At 34.5% G+C, this 20380-nt stretch overlaps 1 protein-coding gene across 1 annotated transcript in view; it reads right to left on the bottom strand.

Moving 5' to 3' along the window:
- LOC106803190 (scavenger receptor cysteine-rich type 1 protein M160) overlaps positions 1 to 20380 on the bottom strand; it is a 47714-nt gene that overhangs the window by 15245 nt on the left and 12089 nt on the right. Inside the window, exons 4-6 of the mRNA XM_087441925.1 lie at positions 15082 to 15279; positions 7516 to 7638; positions 2952 to 3272 (exon numbers count right to left, since the gene is read on the bottom strand). Coding sequence (XP_087298051.1) covers positions 2952 to 3272; positions 7516 to 7638; positions 15082 to 15279 — 642 coding nt within the window. The remainder of the gene's footprint in view (positions 1 to 2951; positions 3273 to 7515; positions 7639 to 15081; positions 15280 to 20380) is intronic.

The following is a 20380-nucleotide window of genomic DNA, read 5'->3' as shown; positions in this document are numbered from 1 at the left end:
GAAAGGTGGTATAATATATGCAGAGTCAAAGAAGAAATGCACACATCTATGATATTACAAAATCCAGGAAAAATTAGAATAAACTTAAATATGTTAGAGATGTTAGATGAAAAGAATTCTAAAAAGAAATTGGACTCTGGGAAAAGAAAATATGAAATTTACTGTATGTGAGAAGTATGTGATTTTTTTGAAGAATTAAGAAACTGGAAATCCATTCTGAGCCAAATTGAAACAGTCAGATTTTGAACGGAATTCTTACAAGAATCAATGTGAAACGGAGTGAGTCCTGTTCTAGCAAAGCTGATTTATCTATTTTAGGGTACTTTGGTAGTTTCTGGTGTGCTGTGGCATAGTCTGTGAAACACAAGTAATACTGCCTACTGATGTGAGAGTAAATATATTTAATTATAATAAGAATGTAATACTTCTTTATGTAATTCATATTTAATTTTTTACAAATAATGGATGGTGTCAGCTTGTTTTATATTATTTTTAATTAAAAAAAGAAAATTAATATTAATAAATATCATTTGATAGCTATGTGATATCATACTCTGTATTTTCTACTTTATTTATTAAACTATATTAATAGATCTAACTTCCTAATAGTGAAAGATCTGACATGTCAGAAAATCAGCTCTAGTGTGATCAAATTACCTCCTACTGGCCTTGAGAAGAGGAACAACATACTTAATGTGGTCCAGAAGGCCTTGGAATGTCTGCCCTTTCCTGTCATTCCAGCCCCATTGCCTGATGCCACTAACACTGCTGAGAAAGATTTTATTAAATTAGTTATTTTGACATAGTTATGTGTGAGTGGATATGGGATGATTCTCTAAATAAAACTCCCATTAAGTAAAGAAATAAAATCGCAATGTATTTTTATTTTAAGCCTATATGTTACTCTTTGTTTTTGGGGCTCAGTGAGGGAATTTGCAAAGCAAAGGTTAAGATCTTTTTGTAATTAACAGGGGTTTTAAAATTGTAATCATTTGAGGTTGGTAGAGCAGTTTTTTCAATTTTGCCATAAAAGTAAAAAGACATCTCTATAAATGGGACTTATTTTAGCTGCTGACATTTAGACAGCTATGCTTTTGGGGAGTAAATATGTGTCTTGCAGGAATCTCTATCAAAATTGAGATTACCTGAAAGGGAGTCTAGAAACAGATAAAAATTTTTTTTTGCCCTAAGTGAAGTACTCTAAATATAAGGCAAAACATATTTCAGTGCTTTGTAGCAACATATATCCACTCTGAGAGAGTCTTAGGCAGAAAAACAGTTGTAGTAGATGGTTCAGCACAAGAAAGTATATCACGTTGACCTGTAGGTTTCCCTGAATTAAGAATTACATATCCATAATATAAACCAATAACACCTCCTTTATATGGAGTCTGTAGTTTACTGTAACAGAGACAAGCACAAGAAAAAAAAACATGTGGATAGTTTCTATGGACTAGAGTTGGATCCCATGTTCAGGGAACCTGAATTCTTTTATTGAAAGATACATTACAGCATTATGTACAATAGCCATGACATGGAAACAACCTAAGTGCCCATTGATGGATGAACAGATAAAGAAGATGTGGTGTATATATATATATATATATATATATATATACACACACACACAATAGAATACTACTTGGCCATAAAAAAGATGAAACCTTGCCATTTGTGACAACATGGACTTTGAGGGTGTTATGCTAAGGGAAATGAGTCAGACAGAGGAAAACAAATACAGCATGGTTTCACTCATATGTGAAAGATAAACAACAATAACAACCAAATACATAGATACAGAGAATAGATTGTTGATTACCAGAGGGGAAGGGTGGCAGGGGAAAGGTAAAAGGGGTAAAGGGGGAAATTTGTACAATGACGAATGGAAATTAGACTTTTGGTGGTGAACACGACATAGTATATACCAAAGTCAAAATATAATGATGTGCGTCTGAAATCTGTATCATGTTATAAACCAATGTTACCTCAATTATAAAAATAAAATAAAAATTAAAAAAGAAAGATACATTAATATTCATGACCATGGGGAGCAAAACTTCCCCTTAAAAGAGAATAGTTCGGTGGCAGAACAAGCTTCCAGAAGACATGGGAAAAATTCAAGTTGGAAGAATATCTTCTCTAAGGAAGGATTGTAGTTATTTGTAAATCATAACTGTAAATGAACCTAAATTGAAAAGCAGAATAGAAGGACGAAAGTTTAAGAGGCAAATTCCAGATTCATGTTGGAGTTTAATGATTCTTTAAAACATAATTCAATGTCTTACTCACTTATCTCAGAAAAGAATATATAGAGAAAGAGATAAAGATGTTGGGATTGCCTAAAAATAAGGAAACTCCAAGACTAATGAAATAGTATATCAGAGTCAGGGAATTCAACTCTTCTAAAAAACTGTACTACATGCATAGGTATATGTGGAATTTTTCTTTGTACCATTTGAAAGTTGTCTAATTAAAACTTTGGCCTTGGGAAAGGAATCTGAAAGATAATTCTTGAAATTTTTGAAATTATGTAAACCATAAGCCCAGACCTTTAGATGAGGTTCATTCATTCTAATGCTATTGGTATGAATCTTGCATAAATAAGTCTTTCAAGTAAGAATGGGTATTCGGGTAAGCTTGGGAAAGAATTTTTAAGTATGTGGATGTTTCAATGCAAGTGTTTAAGTATTTTAATGACTGAATCCTTATTAATTTTTCTTAAACTAATCTGACTATGGATAATTTCTTTTTGTAGACTCCTTCGTAACACTAGTGTTCGGTGAACTTAACTTTGGGAAAATTTGGATAAATATTAGAAAATGAGGTTTCATTTCCTGAGGGTTTGGTACTGAGAAATGAGTACTCTGCCATACATGTACCCATTAAGGAAAAAAATAGTGTGTTAGAGAGGCCAGGCACTTTTATAGGAAATCCTGGTTTGGGTGTCTTACCAGAACAGGTCACTCCAACATCTTCACTGTGACTGCAGTCATGATTTCCCCACCCACTGTGCCTGCATGCCCAGAGTTGTGGCTCATCCCCGTCACAGGAAACATCATCAAGCCAAATTTTTCCAGATCCCACAGAAGCATTTCCCAGACCCATGCCAATAATAGAAGATGGACAATCCAGCTGGTCACACACCACAGCAGCAGCATCACTGCTCCAGTTGTCATCACACACTGTGCCCCACTGTCCTTGAAAGTACACCTCCAGTCTTCCGGAGCAGCGGCTGTTGCCATCTATTAGCCTCAGGCTCCACTTTGTACTATCTACATCAAAAACAGTGAAGCAAGTAGTTAGTGGGTGTGGTAGTTAATATTATGTGTGAATTTGGCTAGACTACGGCACCCAGTTGTTTGCTCAAACACCAGTCCAGATGTTGCTGTGAAGATATTTTTAGATGTAACATTTAAATCAGCAAACTTTGAGTAGAGCAGATTACCCTCCGTAAGTGGGTTGACCTCATCTAATTAGTTGAAGACCTTAAGAGAAAAGACTGAATTCTTCCTCTAGTCTGTCTTTGGGCTCAAAATTGCAACATCAGCTCTTCGTGGGTCTCCAGCCTACTGGCCTACCCTGCAGATTTTGGACTTGTGAGCCCCCACCATTCCTTAAAATCTCCCTCTCCCTCAGTCTCTCAGTCTCTCTGTTTCTCTCTCTCTATATATATATATATATAACATATAACATATATATATAAAACTATAACCTCCTCCCTTGAGGTAGTTGCTTTTCAAGACCTTCCTGATTCTCCTTAGGACCCACGTCCACTACCCTTCTTTACTTTTAGACCTACAACTAGACTCAAGACCCAGGAGGTCCCAAAGTAAGGTACAAAGTGTGACTCATGTGGAAGAGCGTGCACAAAAAATGTGATTTTTCAAATTTATATGGATATAAATCTGGGAAATATGTGTGGAAATGCATATTAAGGGTGTGGGATAATAGTAGAAGAAACTTAAAGTTGGATCAGGCTGAATTTATTGATATGGGCCCACTAAGCAGAGATTCTAGATTTAATGATGTAGCTCGGGGGGTTAGAAAGGGCTCTAACGTTTGATTGGTTGGCTGAAACATTGACCAAAAGATGTCCTATATTAAATGAAGTTGAAATGAACCACCTCTGTATGTGGTAGAGGAAGAATCCAAAGGCTTAGTGAGCTTGGAATTTAGAGTGGATTTATCATGTAAGATCTGCTCACCTACCCTGGAAGGGTCCAGAGAAAACACCTTGCAGCATGACTATGAGAAATAAATTTGTGAGGTCAGAAATTACAATGGGAACTGTTGCCACTGAATTGGGATTCTTAAATACAGTGGGGATAATTGGATTCCAAGGTAGCAGGGACAAGAGATGGGCACTTAATTGTCAAAGACAAGGTGGGTGTGGTTACCATAATGGACAACACATTCAAAGCAGTAATTAAAATAGTCTGACTTGCAGAGACCCATGACATTCGCTAGTTGATCGTGGTATCTCTAGAAATGAAATAGGCAGGCAGTCTTTTAAATTCTTGATCTGTTTAAAAGTGGAAGAGTTCTAGGTCAAGTGAACATAAATCTAACTTGAATCATAAAAACAGAGAGTCATTGCCCCTCAACTGATTCCTAGACTTGAGCCAGTTTATAGACCCAGAATCCCACAAAGGAAGGGGAGGCCAGATCACCTTGAGGATGCACCCAGCCACAATGCCAAAAATTTATACTGTTAATTTTTCTCCCAACCTTTCCCAAAGAGACCTACAATCTTTCCCCAAGGTGACTGTGCATTTGGGAAAAGAAAATTATTAGACCTTTTAAGAACTACTGGACACTTGCTCTGAAGTGACATTAGTTCCAGGAGACCCAAAACGTCACTCTGGTCCACCAGCTAGAGTAGGGGCTTATGGAGGTCAAGTGATCAATGGAGTTTTAGTACAGGTTCACCTCACACAGTGGGCCCAGTGAGTCCCCTAACCCATTCTGTGGTTATTTCCCCAGGTCCATAACTAGTTGGAATTGGTTAATTCTACCTTTGAATTACGCAAAATTGGGACATACATACTTAGCAACTGGCAGAATCCTCACATTGATTCCCTGACTTGTGGAGTGAGGGTTATGATGGTGTGAAAGACCAAGTAGAAGTCACTAGAACTGCCCTCTTCCAAGGAAATTAGTAATCAATTAATAACCAAAATCAATACCACTTTCCTGGAACGACTGCAGAGTTTAGTTGCCACCATCAAGGACTTGAAGGATGCAGGGGTGATGATTTCCAACTTATCCCCATTCAACTCACCTATCTGGTCTATGAAGAAAACATATGAATCTTGGAGAAAGACTGTGGATTATCATAAACTCAACCAGATTGTGACTCCATTTGCAGCTGCTGTTCCAGATATGATTTCATTGTTCGAGCAAATTAATATATCCCCTGGTAACTGGTATGCAGCTAGTGATCTGACAAATGTTTTTTCCCTCCATATCTTTTAATAAAGACCACCAGAAGCAGTTTGCTTCCAGCTGGCGAGGCCAACAATATACCTCCACTGTCCTACGTCAGAAATACATCAACTCTCCTTATCTTCAAATGTCATTTTGGACATGACTCTTCTTAGGAAGTCTTGCCCAAGAGCCCCAACTCCTCACTCCTTAACATTTCCCAATGCAACTGTAGCATCGTTTAATTCCTGTATATGTCTCTAGCCATACAATATTTTCCTAATACTATATTAGGTTTACTTTCTGTACATCTGTCAATAAATTACATGGGATATTCAACACTTTATTATAAAATACGCTTTGTGTTAGACAATTTTGCCCAAATGTAGGCTAATGTAAGTGTTCTAATCATGTTTAAGGTAGGCTAGGCTGAGCTATGATGTTCGGTACGTTAGATGTGTTAAATGCATTTTCGACTTACAATATTTTCAATTTATGACGGGACGTAACCCCATTGCAGGTTGAAGAAAATCTGTGCTTGATGATCTACGCATCTGAATGAGTTTCGAGAGTTATTTTCTCACTGCCCAATAAGTCCAGCCTGTTCTCCATTTTGTTTAGGGGTCCTAGTTGAGTCTGATAGGCTACCAACCACAAGCATATATACAGAGGTAGGAGGAAAATCACTATATGTGTTTGATATTACTCAAAATTCAGATAAGTGTGTTTCTATGACATTTCCTAATTATTTAATAATTTATCCAGTTAAAAAATAATTTTCTTAATTATGCAAATAAGCCTCTTATTTTATATCTATTGTCACTAATCCAATCATTTCACAATAAATTATAAATATTCATGGTTTAATAAATTTTTCTAAAAGAAAATCTAAACAGTTACCTTTTTTCAAATACTGTACAGATTTTCCTCGACTTATGATGGGGTTACATCCCAATAAACCCATTGTAAGTTGAAAATATCATAAATTGAAAATGCATTTAATACATCTAACCTACTGAACATCGTAGCTTAGCCTAGCTTATCTTAAATGTACTCACAACACTTATATTAGCCTAAAGTTGGGCAAAATCAGGGGCCGGCCCAGTGCACGTGCTCTGCTGCGGCGGCCCGGGGTTCGCCAGTTCTGATCCTGGGCGCGCACCGATGCACCGCTTGGCAAGCTGTGCTGTGGCAGCGTCCCATATAAAGTAGAGGAAGATGGGCATGGATGTTAGCCCAGGGCCAGTCTTCCTCAACGAAAAAAACAAAAAAAAAGAGGAGGGAGGAGGGTTGGCTGATGTTAGCTCAGGGCCGATCTTCCTCACAAAAAAAAAAAAGTTGGGCAAAATCATCTAACACAAAGCCTATTTTATAATAAAGTGTTGAATATCTCATGTAATTTATTGAATACTGTACTGCAAGTGAAAAACAGATTGGCTGTCTGGGTGCAGAATGGTTGTAAGTGTATCAGTTGTTTACCTCCCTGATCGCATGGCTGACTGGGAGCTGCTGCTGGCTGGTGCTGCCCAGCATCATGAGAGAGTATTGCACCACACATTGCTAGCCCGGGAAAAGGTCAAAGTTCAAAACTTGAAGTATAGGTGCTACCAAATGCATAGCTTTTGCAGCATTGTAAAGTCGAAAAATCGAAGTTGAACCATTGTAAGGTGGGAACCATCTGTAATATCTCTTAGTCCTGTATTATCACTATGAAATAGATTCACTTTTTGATACAATGTAGTTCAGATTTCTCCTTCCTTCTTTTAGTGCTACTGGGAAATTTCTGGTTAGACAATCTTCAAAAACTGCATGCCTACAGATATCAGATGTTTTAAAACCAAGACTGAGAATATAAAGGGGAGTATAAGCAATAAATAGGTAGAGGAGTAGAAGACAGCATTTTTTCTCTTCAGACAATGACTTTTGCTAACACTTTCTAATTTAACAGTCAGAGTTTTCTAACTATATACTCCATGTTATAAAGTCTGTGGGTTTTTTTCCCCTTCTGTTCTACCTCAACCATAGGAAGTGCCTTGCTTATTATGAATACTACTTCTTTTGTCAAGACAGAATAAACAAAACAAATCTTACCTGAACAGGACACAGTCACATCCTCTCTGTGTACACAGTTATGCTTTCCCCATCCAGGGTGTTCACAGTCCCAGATATTTGCCTCATTTCCAATGCAAGAAACATCATCCAACCAGATAGGTCCTGATGCTTCATTAATATGGGTCATACCATATATATGGATAGGATTTCCACATCCCAATTGTTTACACACAACAGCTGCATTCTTTGTGCTCCATTTGTCATGGCACACAGTCCCCCACTCTCCTTGGTATTTCACCTCCAATCTCCCATAACAGTGACTATCTGCACCCACGAGCCTCAGGTCCAGATCTGTCTCTGCAAGCAGGACAAAACTGCATGTTTGAGATCAAATTGATAGGACCCTTTCAGAAGACTAAAGGTGATATTTTCCTCACTTAGTATATTCAACACTCTGAAACTTTAGGCAAAGACATGATATATTAGGCATATTTATTTATGAAAAATTTGTTTTTCTTTCTTGTAATAATTTCTTATTCAAATTTTGGAGGGACAGTGTCCCTATGGGATGAAACAAAGGAGGCAAATTTACTGAAGTAAAGTCTGGGAATCATTATAAAGCCTCCCAGAATGACTGATTTGGACAATGCAGGCAACATGGAATCATCACTGGTAGAGGTTCTTTGAGGTATGGGTGTATTCAGCAGATTAAAACTCTAGCAAGTTTCTGTAGTGAAGTCCAGTGTTGGGTCATCCCTTCATATTCTTTTTTGTTCCCCCTCCTTTTTTTTTTCGGTTTATTGCGGTAACATTAGTTTATAACACTGTATAAATTTCAAGTGTACATCATTATACTTCTATTTCTACATGAATTACATCTTGGGTGGTGAACATGAGAACAGTATGTAATCCATCCCCTCATATTCTTCATTTTAGTTTGTCTACCCATGTTTTATAAGGTAAAAGGAGGTGGGAGTACATGAAAATGCCCTTTAATGAAGTAAATTTCTCTTTTTATCCTGATTTTTCCCATGTTCAAAGCACTTGAGTAATATTTTTCTAACCAGCTATTACTATTATATAGGAAAGGTATAACATTTTATAAGGGACCACTTTAAAAATTCCAAAAGCTTTCCAATTCCTTCACTGGATACTTAGTAAGACAAATGTTTTGTGTATATATAATAATCTTCCACTTTATTCACCAAGGTGTATACATATTTTTAAAATATAATATTTAATGGTTTCATAGTATCCCATCACATAGGGATTCTCTAAGTTATTTAATTAATACACAATTCTTGGTTATTTAAGTTATTGATAATTTTTCATTTTCATAAATTATGCTGCCATGGATATCCTTGCACATAAAGTTTGAGTATGTCACCAATTATTTCCAAGAGAAATATAATGGAAATCAATGAACTTAATGTAAATTAAATACATATATATGAATATATGTACATACATATAATATATAATCTCCATATATACCAAATAAAAATTCATAGAAACAAAGCAAAGAAAAAATTTTAATTTCCTGAGGCAAATAAAAGAAACACATAAATCAAGTAGTGTATTCTCTTCTAGTATAGCAGAATTAGATATTGTAATAATATCATTTCCCCCCAAATCAAACTAATTCATATGTTTAACATTACTTAAAAACAATTCCAATTTTAATCCAGATTTAGAAGAAAATATATGAATGAATAGCAAGGGAATTTTTAAAAAAATAGAATAATTAGGGGATATATATGCCTCAGTGCACATTAACCGAGAGAAAGCTACAATAATTAGAACACCATGATTCTCAAATAGAAGAGAGGGTTATGTATTTTTCAAAGGGACCCTGTAAAATACAGAATTCCTACATATTATGAAGACAAAGACTTATCACACAATAGAAAACAGGGCAAAGAACAAAAAAAGACAATCCACAAACAAATACAAATAAATTGCCAATGAAGAATTGGGAGAAAAAATTCTTTTTTGTTGTGAAAGCAATTTTAAGCATTGGCTCTGGAGCCAAACAGCCTATATTTGAATCCCAGTGTCACCACTGCCCTTCAGCTGAGGGACCTTTGGTGGGTTACTTTCAGCACTTCCGTTTCCCCACTGTAAAACAGAGGCTGCAATAGTGTCTACTTCCTGGGATTACATGAAGATTACATGAAACTATACATGTAAAGTACGTAGAAAAAAGCCTGGCACACAATAGATATTCAATAAGTGTTAGTTCATATTATTATTATAATTTTTTATCATACTGATAGTAACTTTAAAAGATGGAAATATTCAGTGCTAGTGGGATAGTAGAAAAATGAGATTTAGTAGAAGAGAAAAAAAATAAAATTCCTGGAAGATGATTTGGCAATATATATCCCAAACTTTAAGAGGATGCATACTCTTTTACATAACAATTCCATTTTTAAGTGTTTAGCAAAGTAAATAAAGTGTAAAAAATGTATTTTTCAGTATATCCAATAAAACAATATTTTGACTAGTGAAAACTTGAAAACTTGAAAAAACTTAACAGTATGGGAATAACTAATAAATTGTAGTGCATTTATGCAATATCTAAGTAGCCTTTAACCTGATGCTAGATTATTAATGATCATATGGAATATATCTATGATATATTATTCAGCAAAAAGGGGCACACATGCACACACTTACATATCCATGATCTTGTAACATAAACAACAAAATTGTAAAAAATTTTTAAATAAATGGTGGCACTGCAAGTGGATTTTAAAAATTCTTTTTAATTTTTTGCATTTTGACTCTTTTACTGGGTATATCATTTGATGAAAATAATTTTCAAAAAGCAGAAAGGAAAGTTGCTAAAAGAGTAAATCTTAAAAGTTCTCATTACAAGAAAAAAACTTGTAACTGTGTGTGGTGATGGATGTTAACTAGACTTGTGATCATTCACAATATGTACAAATATTACATCATTATGTTGCACATCTGAAATTAATATAATGTTATATGTCAATTATATCTCAATTAAAAAAGAAAAAATAAAAAGTAATTTTTATAATACTTTACATCAATCTATAAAAGTAAAATAAAATATGTGTACAAAAAGAGTGATAACTAACTTTGTCTACATAATTGATAATATTAAATGTGAGGAGAATAGATACATAGACAGAAATTGATAAAACAAACTCCACTCCTCAGTTTATGGAATTTGTATATACTTTACATCCAAAGATTTCAGGAAAATATAATGTATAATAGCAAAAAAGTTACCAAGAGCCTATATACCAAGAATAGATTTTGAGTTAAATAATTTACTGTATACTCATATGATAGAATAATGTGAAGGTTTTTATTATAATTTTTGAGAAATTAGTTTAAGGACATGGGAAAATGCAAATGTTATAATAAGTGAGAAACAAGACATAAAATAATAAGTTGCACTATTTATCTATCATCTATCTATCTATTACCTATCTACCTATCTATCTATCTATCTAATCTATCTATATCATCTATCTATCTATCCATCCACAAATAACCTATTTGTGTGCATGTATGTGTGTGTGTATTTTATTTACAAGAATGTAGTTCTTTATTTTTTCTATTATTTGTCATCTATCAGGGTTCTATAGCAGGTGCTGGGAGATCAATGAATAACAAAATGATCCATATATGCCCTCATATAAGTGGCATGGTTGGAAATTGTCATCTAAGGCCACAATAATCCCCTACCACCCCACTCCAGCCCACTTAGAGCTGTGTAGATATTGCTTTTTCTTTTTCTTTCATAAAGCGCTACAGAGAAGAAGGATGACTTGATTTTATTTATTATTTCTTTATTTTTTCCTTATATGCAACCTAGTTTTTTCTATTTAAATGGCCATGGAAATTTTTTTTTTTTCTGCTGAGGAAGATTTGCCCTGAGCTAACATCTGTTGCCAATCTTCCTCTTTTTTTTTTTTTTTTGCCTGAGGAAGGTTAGCCCTAAGCTAACATCTGTGTCAATCTTCCTCCACTTTTTATGTGGGTCGCCGCCACAGCATGGGTGATGAGTGGTGTACGTCCACACTCGGGATCCGAATCCGCAAACCCAGGCCTCTGAAGCAGAGTAGGCCGAACTCAACCATTATACCACGGGGCCGGCCCCAGGAAAATTTTTATACCCAAAATTGAAGTATGTCAGAAGAATCATACACACAGATTTTGTATCTGCTCTCAATTCTACTAATGGCATTCTAGATTCCTACAGAATTATGCATCATGTCAATGTATATAACGAATATATCTATTTCTAGCTATTTGGATTTGTATATATTTCTAATTCTCTATAGTCAACCTTAATTTATAACCAGAAATAAACAATACATATTATTAAATAAAAAGATAAAAAGCAGTAGTGAATTCAACACAGAAAAACAGTGAAGAAAACTATGAATTAATAAAACTCATTAGTTTTATATGAAGCGGAACTTCCTAATTGTTTTAGAGACACAGATTAAATATAGTGATGCATTTGGAAAGCAGCTGCATTTGTTTTCAGGGGAGATTGATTGGTGAGACAGTGAAAGCTCTCTTTTTACAATGTGCATTTAAAAATACAGCCGGTCAAGGTATATTAAAGGCAGGATGAAGAGATATTATCTTTTCTTGGTACATTAGCATGGGGTATATGGAGGATTCACTCTCATAGACACAAATTATATTTCCAGGTTTAATTTCTTCTAAGCCTGAGTTACGAAGATTCATCAATGTTTTCTTTTCAATAAAAAGCAAGTAATGCATCACTGAAGAAAGCTATAAGACAAAAGTTCTTTCTGCAGCTTAACTGTATGCTAGGGTGTTTTTAAGGTCCTAAAAATCTTCCTTCCGAGCTAGCAAGTGTTTCCACCTCCCAACAAAATATACCTGAGAATTCAAATTTGTACGCTCTTGTAATCTTTGAACCTTACCAGCACAGATTATTCCAGCATCTGATCTTTGGACACATGCTCGCTTTCCTTTTCCATCATACATGCAGTCCCAGAGAGCTGATTCATTTCCAATGCAAGATACACTGTTTATCCAGATCTCCTTAGATTCTCTACTGGGTTTAGCATAGTGACTGCCAGCGATACCATTTGGACATCCTAGCTGTTTACAAACCACAGTGGCTTGTTTATTATTCCAGCCATAGTCACATATTGTCCACCACTGTCCATGGATTCTCACCTCTATTCTCCCTGAACAATTGCTGCTTCCATCCACCAATCGCAGGTCCAAATCTGCTCCATCTAGAACAAAGTCACAGCGAAACATCTGGGTTGGGTTTGGGACAGGATCATCAGCTTGCTTCACCCCCGATCCCCACTATGTGAAGATAAGATGTATCTTTAATATGCTGAGAAAAGTGAAAAATGAGAATGCATTTTGTTTTAGAATTTTAACAAGAAGACGTCAATATGGAAACGTATGTCCGTCTTTTTGGAAACAATCCTCTCTTCAATATGAAAATTGAAATCATAAACCTAAGAACCTTGCTTTAGCTTTGGCTAAAATTTAAGAAACTATACATTACAATGGAAAGATTTAGAATTCTATTTTATTATAAATTATATTAATTTTCAAAATACTAGATTAATCATTTTTAACTCAGTAAAATAAAACAGAGAGAGTGTTGGGAAATACCACATTTCAGTAACTTCAGGAGGAAAAGATACAAAAAGAATGCAGCGTTAGGAAAAACTTTTACTTGGATTTAAATGGAAACATATTCTTTCTCATACTATGTTTTCTATGAAGAAACAAAACTTCATTTATAAAATATATTTGTTGTAGCTACCAGAACTTCCTGATTTCCAGATACATTTTTGGTACTCTCCTTTCACTAGTTTACTTAATACTGTAGTCCTGTCTACAATATGAGAAACTTGCAGCTTAGCAATTGATTTATATAAGGTCACATAATTATCAAATGACATATTCTAAACTATAAACTATATCTGTTTGGTAAAAAAAATCTCTGTGACTATAGGGCTGAGGAGAAGACCAATGTACCTAGTTATCCATCTTCCCATGGTTGGCCGTATGCATCTGCCTCATTATTGGGACTCTTTTCCAATTTTATTTTTAGGTAACTTCCTTCATGGCTATATCTTACTCTTTCAGAAGCACACAATTCTAAAGATTCCAGAATCTGAATTGCAAATGTTCTTACTGTTAGAGATATTATGTCAGAAGTTCACTACTGTGAATTCACTTTTGAATATTGTAAGAAAGTTCATGTTTAATTAAAATGATTTAAATTCTCTCTCTTCCCCTCTCCTTTCATCTCATCTTCTCATGTCTCCCTCTTCTCTCCCCTAAGTTCTTCTTTCCCTTTCTTGTCTGTCCATTTGTGTAATAAATGATGGATTAGTTAAATATACTTTGGGAAACTCTTCTTTTGTGGGGTGGAAGTGGTTGGTCCCCAGACAAAACTTGCAAGCAAACTGGTGTAAAAAGAAAAAAAAAATGTGAAAAGGTTTCCTAAATACAGTCTCTTTCCCAAATATCCTATGAGGATGGACTGGAGAACTATTGTAATCAATAAGGCTCACTGTCAATATTTGTTTTTCTATGTGCGCATTTCCCTCCTGTATGCTCTAGACTTAAGTAAAACTCTTTAAAATCTATGGCCTGATCTCAAACTCTACATGAAATTAGATGAAGGCATCTTACATGTCAGGCTAGCAGAGTAGTGTCACCTACTAAAGAAAATGATTTACTAAAGAAGCTCTTTCCATCATGACAAAGGGGATTCTCAGAAGAAAATAGTTGGGTCTACACCTAGAGAGTCTTCTTTCATAAAAACAGGAGAAGGTGTGGGTTTAATTTTGTTAAGACAGTGGACACGTGTTCTTACATCTTTGAACATAGAACACCAATGTGAGATGAATATCAGGGAATATTTTAAGCCCTGACCAGACAAAACCATATATAAATAGGGGGAAATGTGTTTGTAGCTGAGAATTCGAAACTAGAAGACAAATGGCTGCAGCCAAAAATTTTACTAGTGTAAAGTATAAAGTAATTCACAAGTCATAAATTTTTAGATACGGTTCAAAAAGTTTATTTTAGTGAAAGGAAGTGCTAAAATAAGCCTAATTTTGAAATTGTAAAGAAATATTGTGTGTCTCTGAATATACCAAGTAATTACAGTACACATTTAAAAAATTATGCTGAATATTCATATAAATCATGCATTTGTGCAGACTAATAGTAATTCTGACTAGACTGGATATTTTGTTGCATCAATCAGAGCTAAGTAAAATGGTGTCAGAGGTTATAAACCTCATTCCGAAGAAGGGAGGTTTACAATGTAACATGCTGGAGGGTATGGAAACATATTCCCTGAGGAAAAATTAAAAATCTCAATTCCTACATTCACAATTGGTTGTAACTTCTTCAAGGCTTGCACCTGTTTCTCCAAAAGAGGTATTTTATCTGATGTAATCATATGAATGTAGGTCTTACCTGAGCAGATCACAGCCACATCCTTCTGATGAATACAATTATAATTTACCCTTCCAGAATGTCTGCAGTCCCAAAGAAAAGATTCGTCACCAGAGCAAGAGACATCATCAAGCCATATAGTACCAGACCCTGATTCCAAATGAGGCAAGCCAGGGAAGTGAAGTGCTGTTCCACATCCCAACTGCTTGCACACCACGTTAGCAGCAGCATTGTTCCAGTTATGGTGGCATATGGTCCCCCACTTTCCTTGGATTTTCAGCTCTACTCTCCCAACACAGTGGTTACTTCCACCTACAAGCCTCAGTTCTAGATCAGTACCATCTGAAACAGAAATACAGACAAAAATCCCAGGTGAAGTTCTGATTAGACACTTCAGACTCCAAATCGTCTCCCACAAAATAAACACAAATATATAGTAATTTGATTTGAGATTCAATGGATATCTAATTCCTGCCTTTTCGAATCCTTGTATAAGTTTAATGTAGTAGAATTTTTTTCCCAGGAAAGGATTCACAGTATGATATCAACAATCTATGTCGACAACAACAGAACCTCTGTTGTTTGGGGGAATTGAGCACAATAGAGAGTAGAAATACTCTTTCTGATTGTGAGGTTAAGAGTCAATCAATCATGGACCAGGAATGCCTTCCAATTTGTTGTTGAAGCACAGACCTTCTCTGGCTCTGCCTTCTCTGCTTAGCCAGAACGTATATTAGAACTCACAATTGTGTTAAGTAATGGCAACGGGATGAGATACCATCATTATCATCACCATCATCACCATCATCATCATCACCATCTCACTCTCATTTCAACATTGTCATTCTTTCTTTAAACAAGCATTTAACTCCAATTCCTTGTAACACAGCTTCTAATAGTTCACCTTTTTTGGATTTACTCTCTCGAAGGATACCAATGACTAATAAAGCTTCCAAAGGTGAAAGCAAGTGTGACCAGCAGTAAATCATGAGCCTGTCATTTTATTACAGTACTTTATTAATTTAATCCAAATTCTCTATTCAAAATGCTCCTTCTCTGTCTCCTTGTTACTTATATGCAAAGGAAGTCCTAATGTTAAATAAATCTACACTGGTCACTTCTACTTATGAAATGAAGAGATGGAAAGTTATCTTTAGACACTAATTTAAATATCACGTCCTTTTCTCTTGGTGTTATTCTGCATGCATTCTCTCTAATGCATCATCTGAAATAACGCATCACCACAATCCTTAGAATTAACACAACTACAATGCTACCTTAGTGAAGAGCCTTGAAATAAACAGATGAAAGGATAGAAAAATTGCAAAGATACCACATATTCAGAGTCCATCTTCACCCACTGTGATATAAATATATTTGGCAGTATACATAGATGTAGATTAACTGTCCAATTAAAGATCTTAGCTCCTTCTGACCATAACCATTTATTTGGATATTAAAATGACTTCTTAAATGGAACCGATTTCAATTCCTAAACTACTGGATTTATTTTTATTAATAGTTATGAAGAGATCTGATGTTAGCTATGAGGATTTCTAATTATTCAGTAGAAGAATTTCATCTCCTGGTCTTCTCTCAGTCTTTGCCTACATCGTCCAAGAATACATCCTCTCTCTCCAATTGCTTTTTGTCCCCATTTATCTCAGTTAAATAAATTAGATTATATTTTCTTAATCCAAGAGTTGGTTAAGGAAATAGCATCCTATCAGTCATCCAAAGGTTAAAAAAAAAAAAAAAGAATAAAGAAGGACCATACTTCTCACTGCTACTGCATGTGTCTATGACTTCTGTGGATGATGGGATTATCATAGCATATTCAAAAACAGATGTTATTTTGAAGCCATAGTGTAGGTTTATAAGCCTACAGTTGGAATTTGTATTTTCCCAAGAAGGAATTATCGTAGCATCACATATTTTAGAAAGAGAGTCTGTGACTCTATAGTCATCGAGTTAGATAAGGAATATTAACTCAAAATGTGGTTCTTCAGTAGACATAAGAAAGAAATCTATGTTTTTCTTTCAAATATATATCATTTGTAAATACTTTTAAGTATATACAAAATTCCCTCATAAGGCAAGTTTTATCTTTATATACCCATTTATGTAAAATCTGCCTAAATCCAGTATGCAGAGTTCAGAACCCACCAAGAAGGGGAAACCTCAGTAAACCCACAGACTTTAGGAAGGTATCCCAACGGGTACCTAGGAGTAAGGAGTAGGAACAGACTGGCCTCTGTGGGAACTTAAGCCTAGATTCAATTGTTCTCTGTGATTGGATTAAGGTTTTCTGAGATTGCCATCTGCCAAAAACTTAAGATTATCGTAGACCTCTAACTGTCTTTATAATTTTTCATAAACCATGTATATGACTGTCTGAGAAATAATAAATATATGAGAAGATAAAATTGAAAACCAAGAGAAGCAAAAGACACAGATCAACAGGAAATATGTGTAATTGAACTACCAGAAACATACTTTACTTGACCATCCTTAATATGTCTAACAAAACAAAAGGCATGACTGGAAATTTTGGCAGAGAAATAAAAACTATAAAAGGAACACAATAGAGAGTCTAGAATTGAAAAATACAATTGCTAACTTAAGAACACAATAAATGAGTTTAACAATAGATGAGTTTATCACAGAAAAAGAAAGCATTGGTGTACTGTAGAGTACACACAGAAAGAAAGAGTCAAAAGTATAGAAAACACAGAAAAAATACTTCAAGAGGCATATGGGATGGAATAAGAAGACCTAATATATGTGTAATTGGAGTCCCAGAAAGTGAGAAGATAGAGACTTCAGCGGAAGAAATGTTTGAAAATACAATCGTTAAGAATTTTCCAAAAATGAAGACGACTTTCCAAATACAGCCAAAAATTCAAGAGGCACCATTGAACTTCAAGCAGAACAACAACAAGAATGACAATCACAACAACAACAACAAAACAATTTCTAGGCACATAATGGTACAATTACTAGAAACTAAAGACAGAAAAAACTTTGAAAGTATCCAGAGACGTAAAAAGACAGATTACCTTCAATGAAAATTCAATAATGACAGCTTACTTTTCAACAGAAAAAATGAAAGCCATATAATATGGAACAATATGTTCAAGACATTAAAAGGAAATCAGACCAGCCTAAAATTCTGAGATTATTCTTAAAGGTGATATTGCTAGTTTTCTTTTTCAAAGAATAGATAATTATGATAAATTTGAACACATATTTCCTTTTATTGGTTTCCATGGGTTGAAAGTATTACCAGAATGGATCACCCCAGCAGCCAAATTATGATTACAATTATTATTCCCATCCATGGTGTTTGCATTCCCAAAGAGCTGACTCATTTCAAAAGCAGGATATATGATAAATCCAGATTCTCTTGGATGAAACACCCTTAGGATGAAAATTTATCTTGATGACAGAGGGTCAATCCAGCTGATTGCACACAGTAGAAACATTATTAACATCCCAGTTCTGATGACAGACAGTTTATCTCTGATCCTGGACTTTGATATTTACCAATCCTTTACATTTTTTACTTCCACTCACCACCTTTAACTATACATCCTTTCCATCTGCAAAAGAGACACAAGTCTAGGTCATAAATGAGATTAAGGAGAATCAGGCTTCCTGGATCTGAACACATCTTTCATTTACTTATTTCCATAGGATATATCTTCTTGACTCATAGGACTCATTGGCTCTAATGTTAAAATATTGTCCTCTCAATTCGTTTTACTAGAAACAGCTGTTCTTTCAGCTGCAGAACAAAGAGAATTCAAACAAATGATGTATTCACTCACTTAAGGCCACATAGATCTTTTGGCTGAAACTTTTTAGATTTATTGTACATGGGAGGAAAATAGACCCCTCCAGGAAATGGATTTGAGGGGATATCTGTGGTATGCCCTCATATGCTGTATTTTACAGGGTACCAAGATTACAAAAGTAATTTAAAAACTTTCCATGATATGACCCTCAGTCAATGGAGAAAAATAAGGTTGAAGTAAGCTTTCCATAAAGAGCCATTTGAAACGGAAATAGTAAAATTTCCATGGAATAAAAGGTTAATCATTTATATATTCATAATTAAAATATTTTATAAACATTCAAACTCTAATCACAATGATATGGTTGTAGTCTCAAAAAGGAAAGGCTAAATTATGGTATAAAAGAAAAATAATATTGCACATTATATGGAGAATTTAAAGAGTATGCTTGTTTTTTACTAAAAAGATGGAGATCACAGAAAAAAATATATTATTAGTCTGGTGTCAAGATAAAGGCAAGCCAGGTAGCAAGAATTTGACAATGTCAGACTTGGCAAGTGTGAATCTTGTTCAGCATGCACGACAGTTCATTCCATCCAGGCAGATATGTTTCCAAGTTGTAGATGTTTCAGATTGTCTATATCTAATGATAATGGTTAATCATTAATTAAAACTTACTTCCCTTGCTTCTCTTAGTTAATTCTCACTCGACATATTATACAATTATGTAATAAATTTGTGTATCAATTTTCCTATAGTGTATATTCTCACCAGCCATCAAAAACATTCTGGTGTACTTGGTAGTTATATTTCTAACTGCAAAATAATAATTTGGAACTTTGTTTATATGTCATTCTATTACAAATTTAGTAATGAATAGGGCCTGAATAATATACCTATCTGAGTGGAGTAGCTCATCTCTCAAAATTTTGGCAAGAGTTTGATATACTATTTCACATTTTTGGGGACATTTGAGGTCACTTAAATGTAATAAAAATATAAAATCAACAATTGCTAGTTCTGCTGCTGATATTCCTTTCATAGATCACAGGTAGCTGGAAGAAGTGAATGAATTATGATTGCAAATTTAAACAATCCAGTCAAATCATTGAGTCCCCAGGCATATGGACTCAAGGTAAAATATGAATAATAAATTATATTCTGCATTTCTTCTACAAAAGCATAATTTTAAAAATTTGATTATATATAAAATATTGTGTTGTATGCCAAAATTATTAAACATAATCAGAAGATATATGTTTAGCAAAGTTTAATAAACAGGGAAAATATGTAAAATATGTACAATAAAGGTATTATCATCTCATATTTGAAATAGTATTCTGGCACTTTGAACTTCCTCATTTTGTCCTGAGGAGAAATATACTTTTTAACTATTTGACAATTAAAAGACATTCTGGGTTAAATGGTAGAATTTTTAGGAAACATTATGGCATTTAAAAATCAAAACAAAATGTTCACCTAGGTAGACAATATTGCAATTATTAAAAACATTTTATGAGTTTCCTTGGAATTTGCCTTCATAGTGACTTTGTAAACCACAAAAATATATCTATCTCAATTCCTTTAAAACTTACCAACAATTTTGCAGTTATAAAGATCTCAAGCACTATTGATATGCTGACAAG

The sequence above is a fragment of the Ceratotherium simum genome, chromosome 17 (assembly GCF_057802395.1).
Source record: "Ceratotherium simum simum isolate JZ-2026a chromosome 17, ASM5780239v1, whole genome shotgun sequence".
Classification (NCBI taxonomy): Eukaryota; Metazoa; Chordata; class Mammalia; order Perissodactyla; family Rhinocerotidae; genus Ceratotherium; species Ceratotherium simum.
The sequence above is the reverse complement of the archived record's forward strand: the minus strand, read 5'-3'. Positions and strand labels throughout refer to the sequence as shown.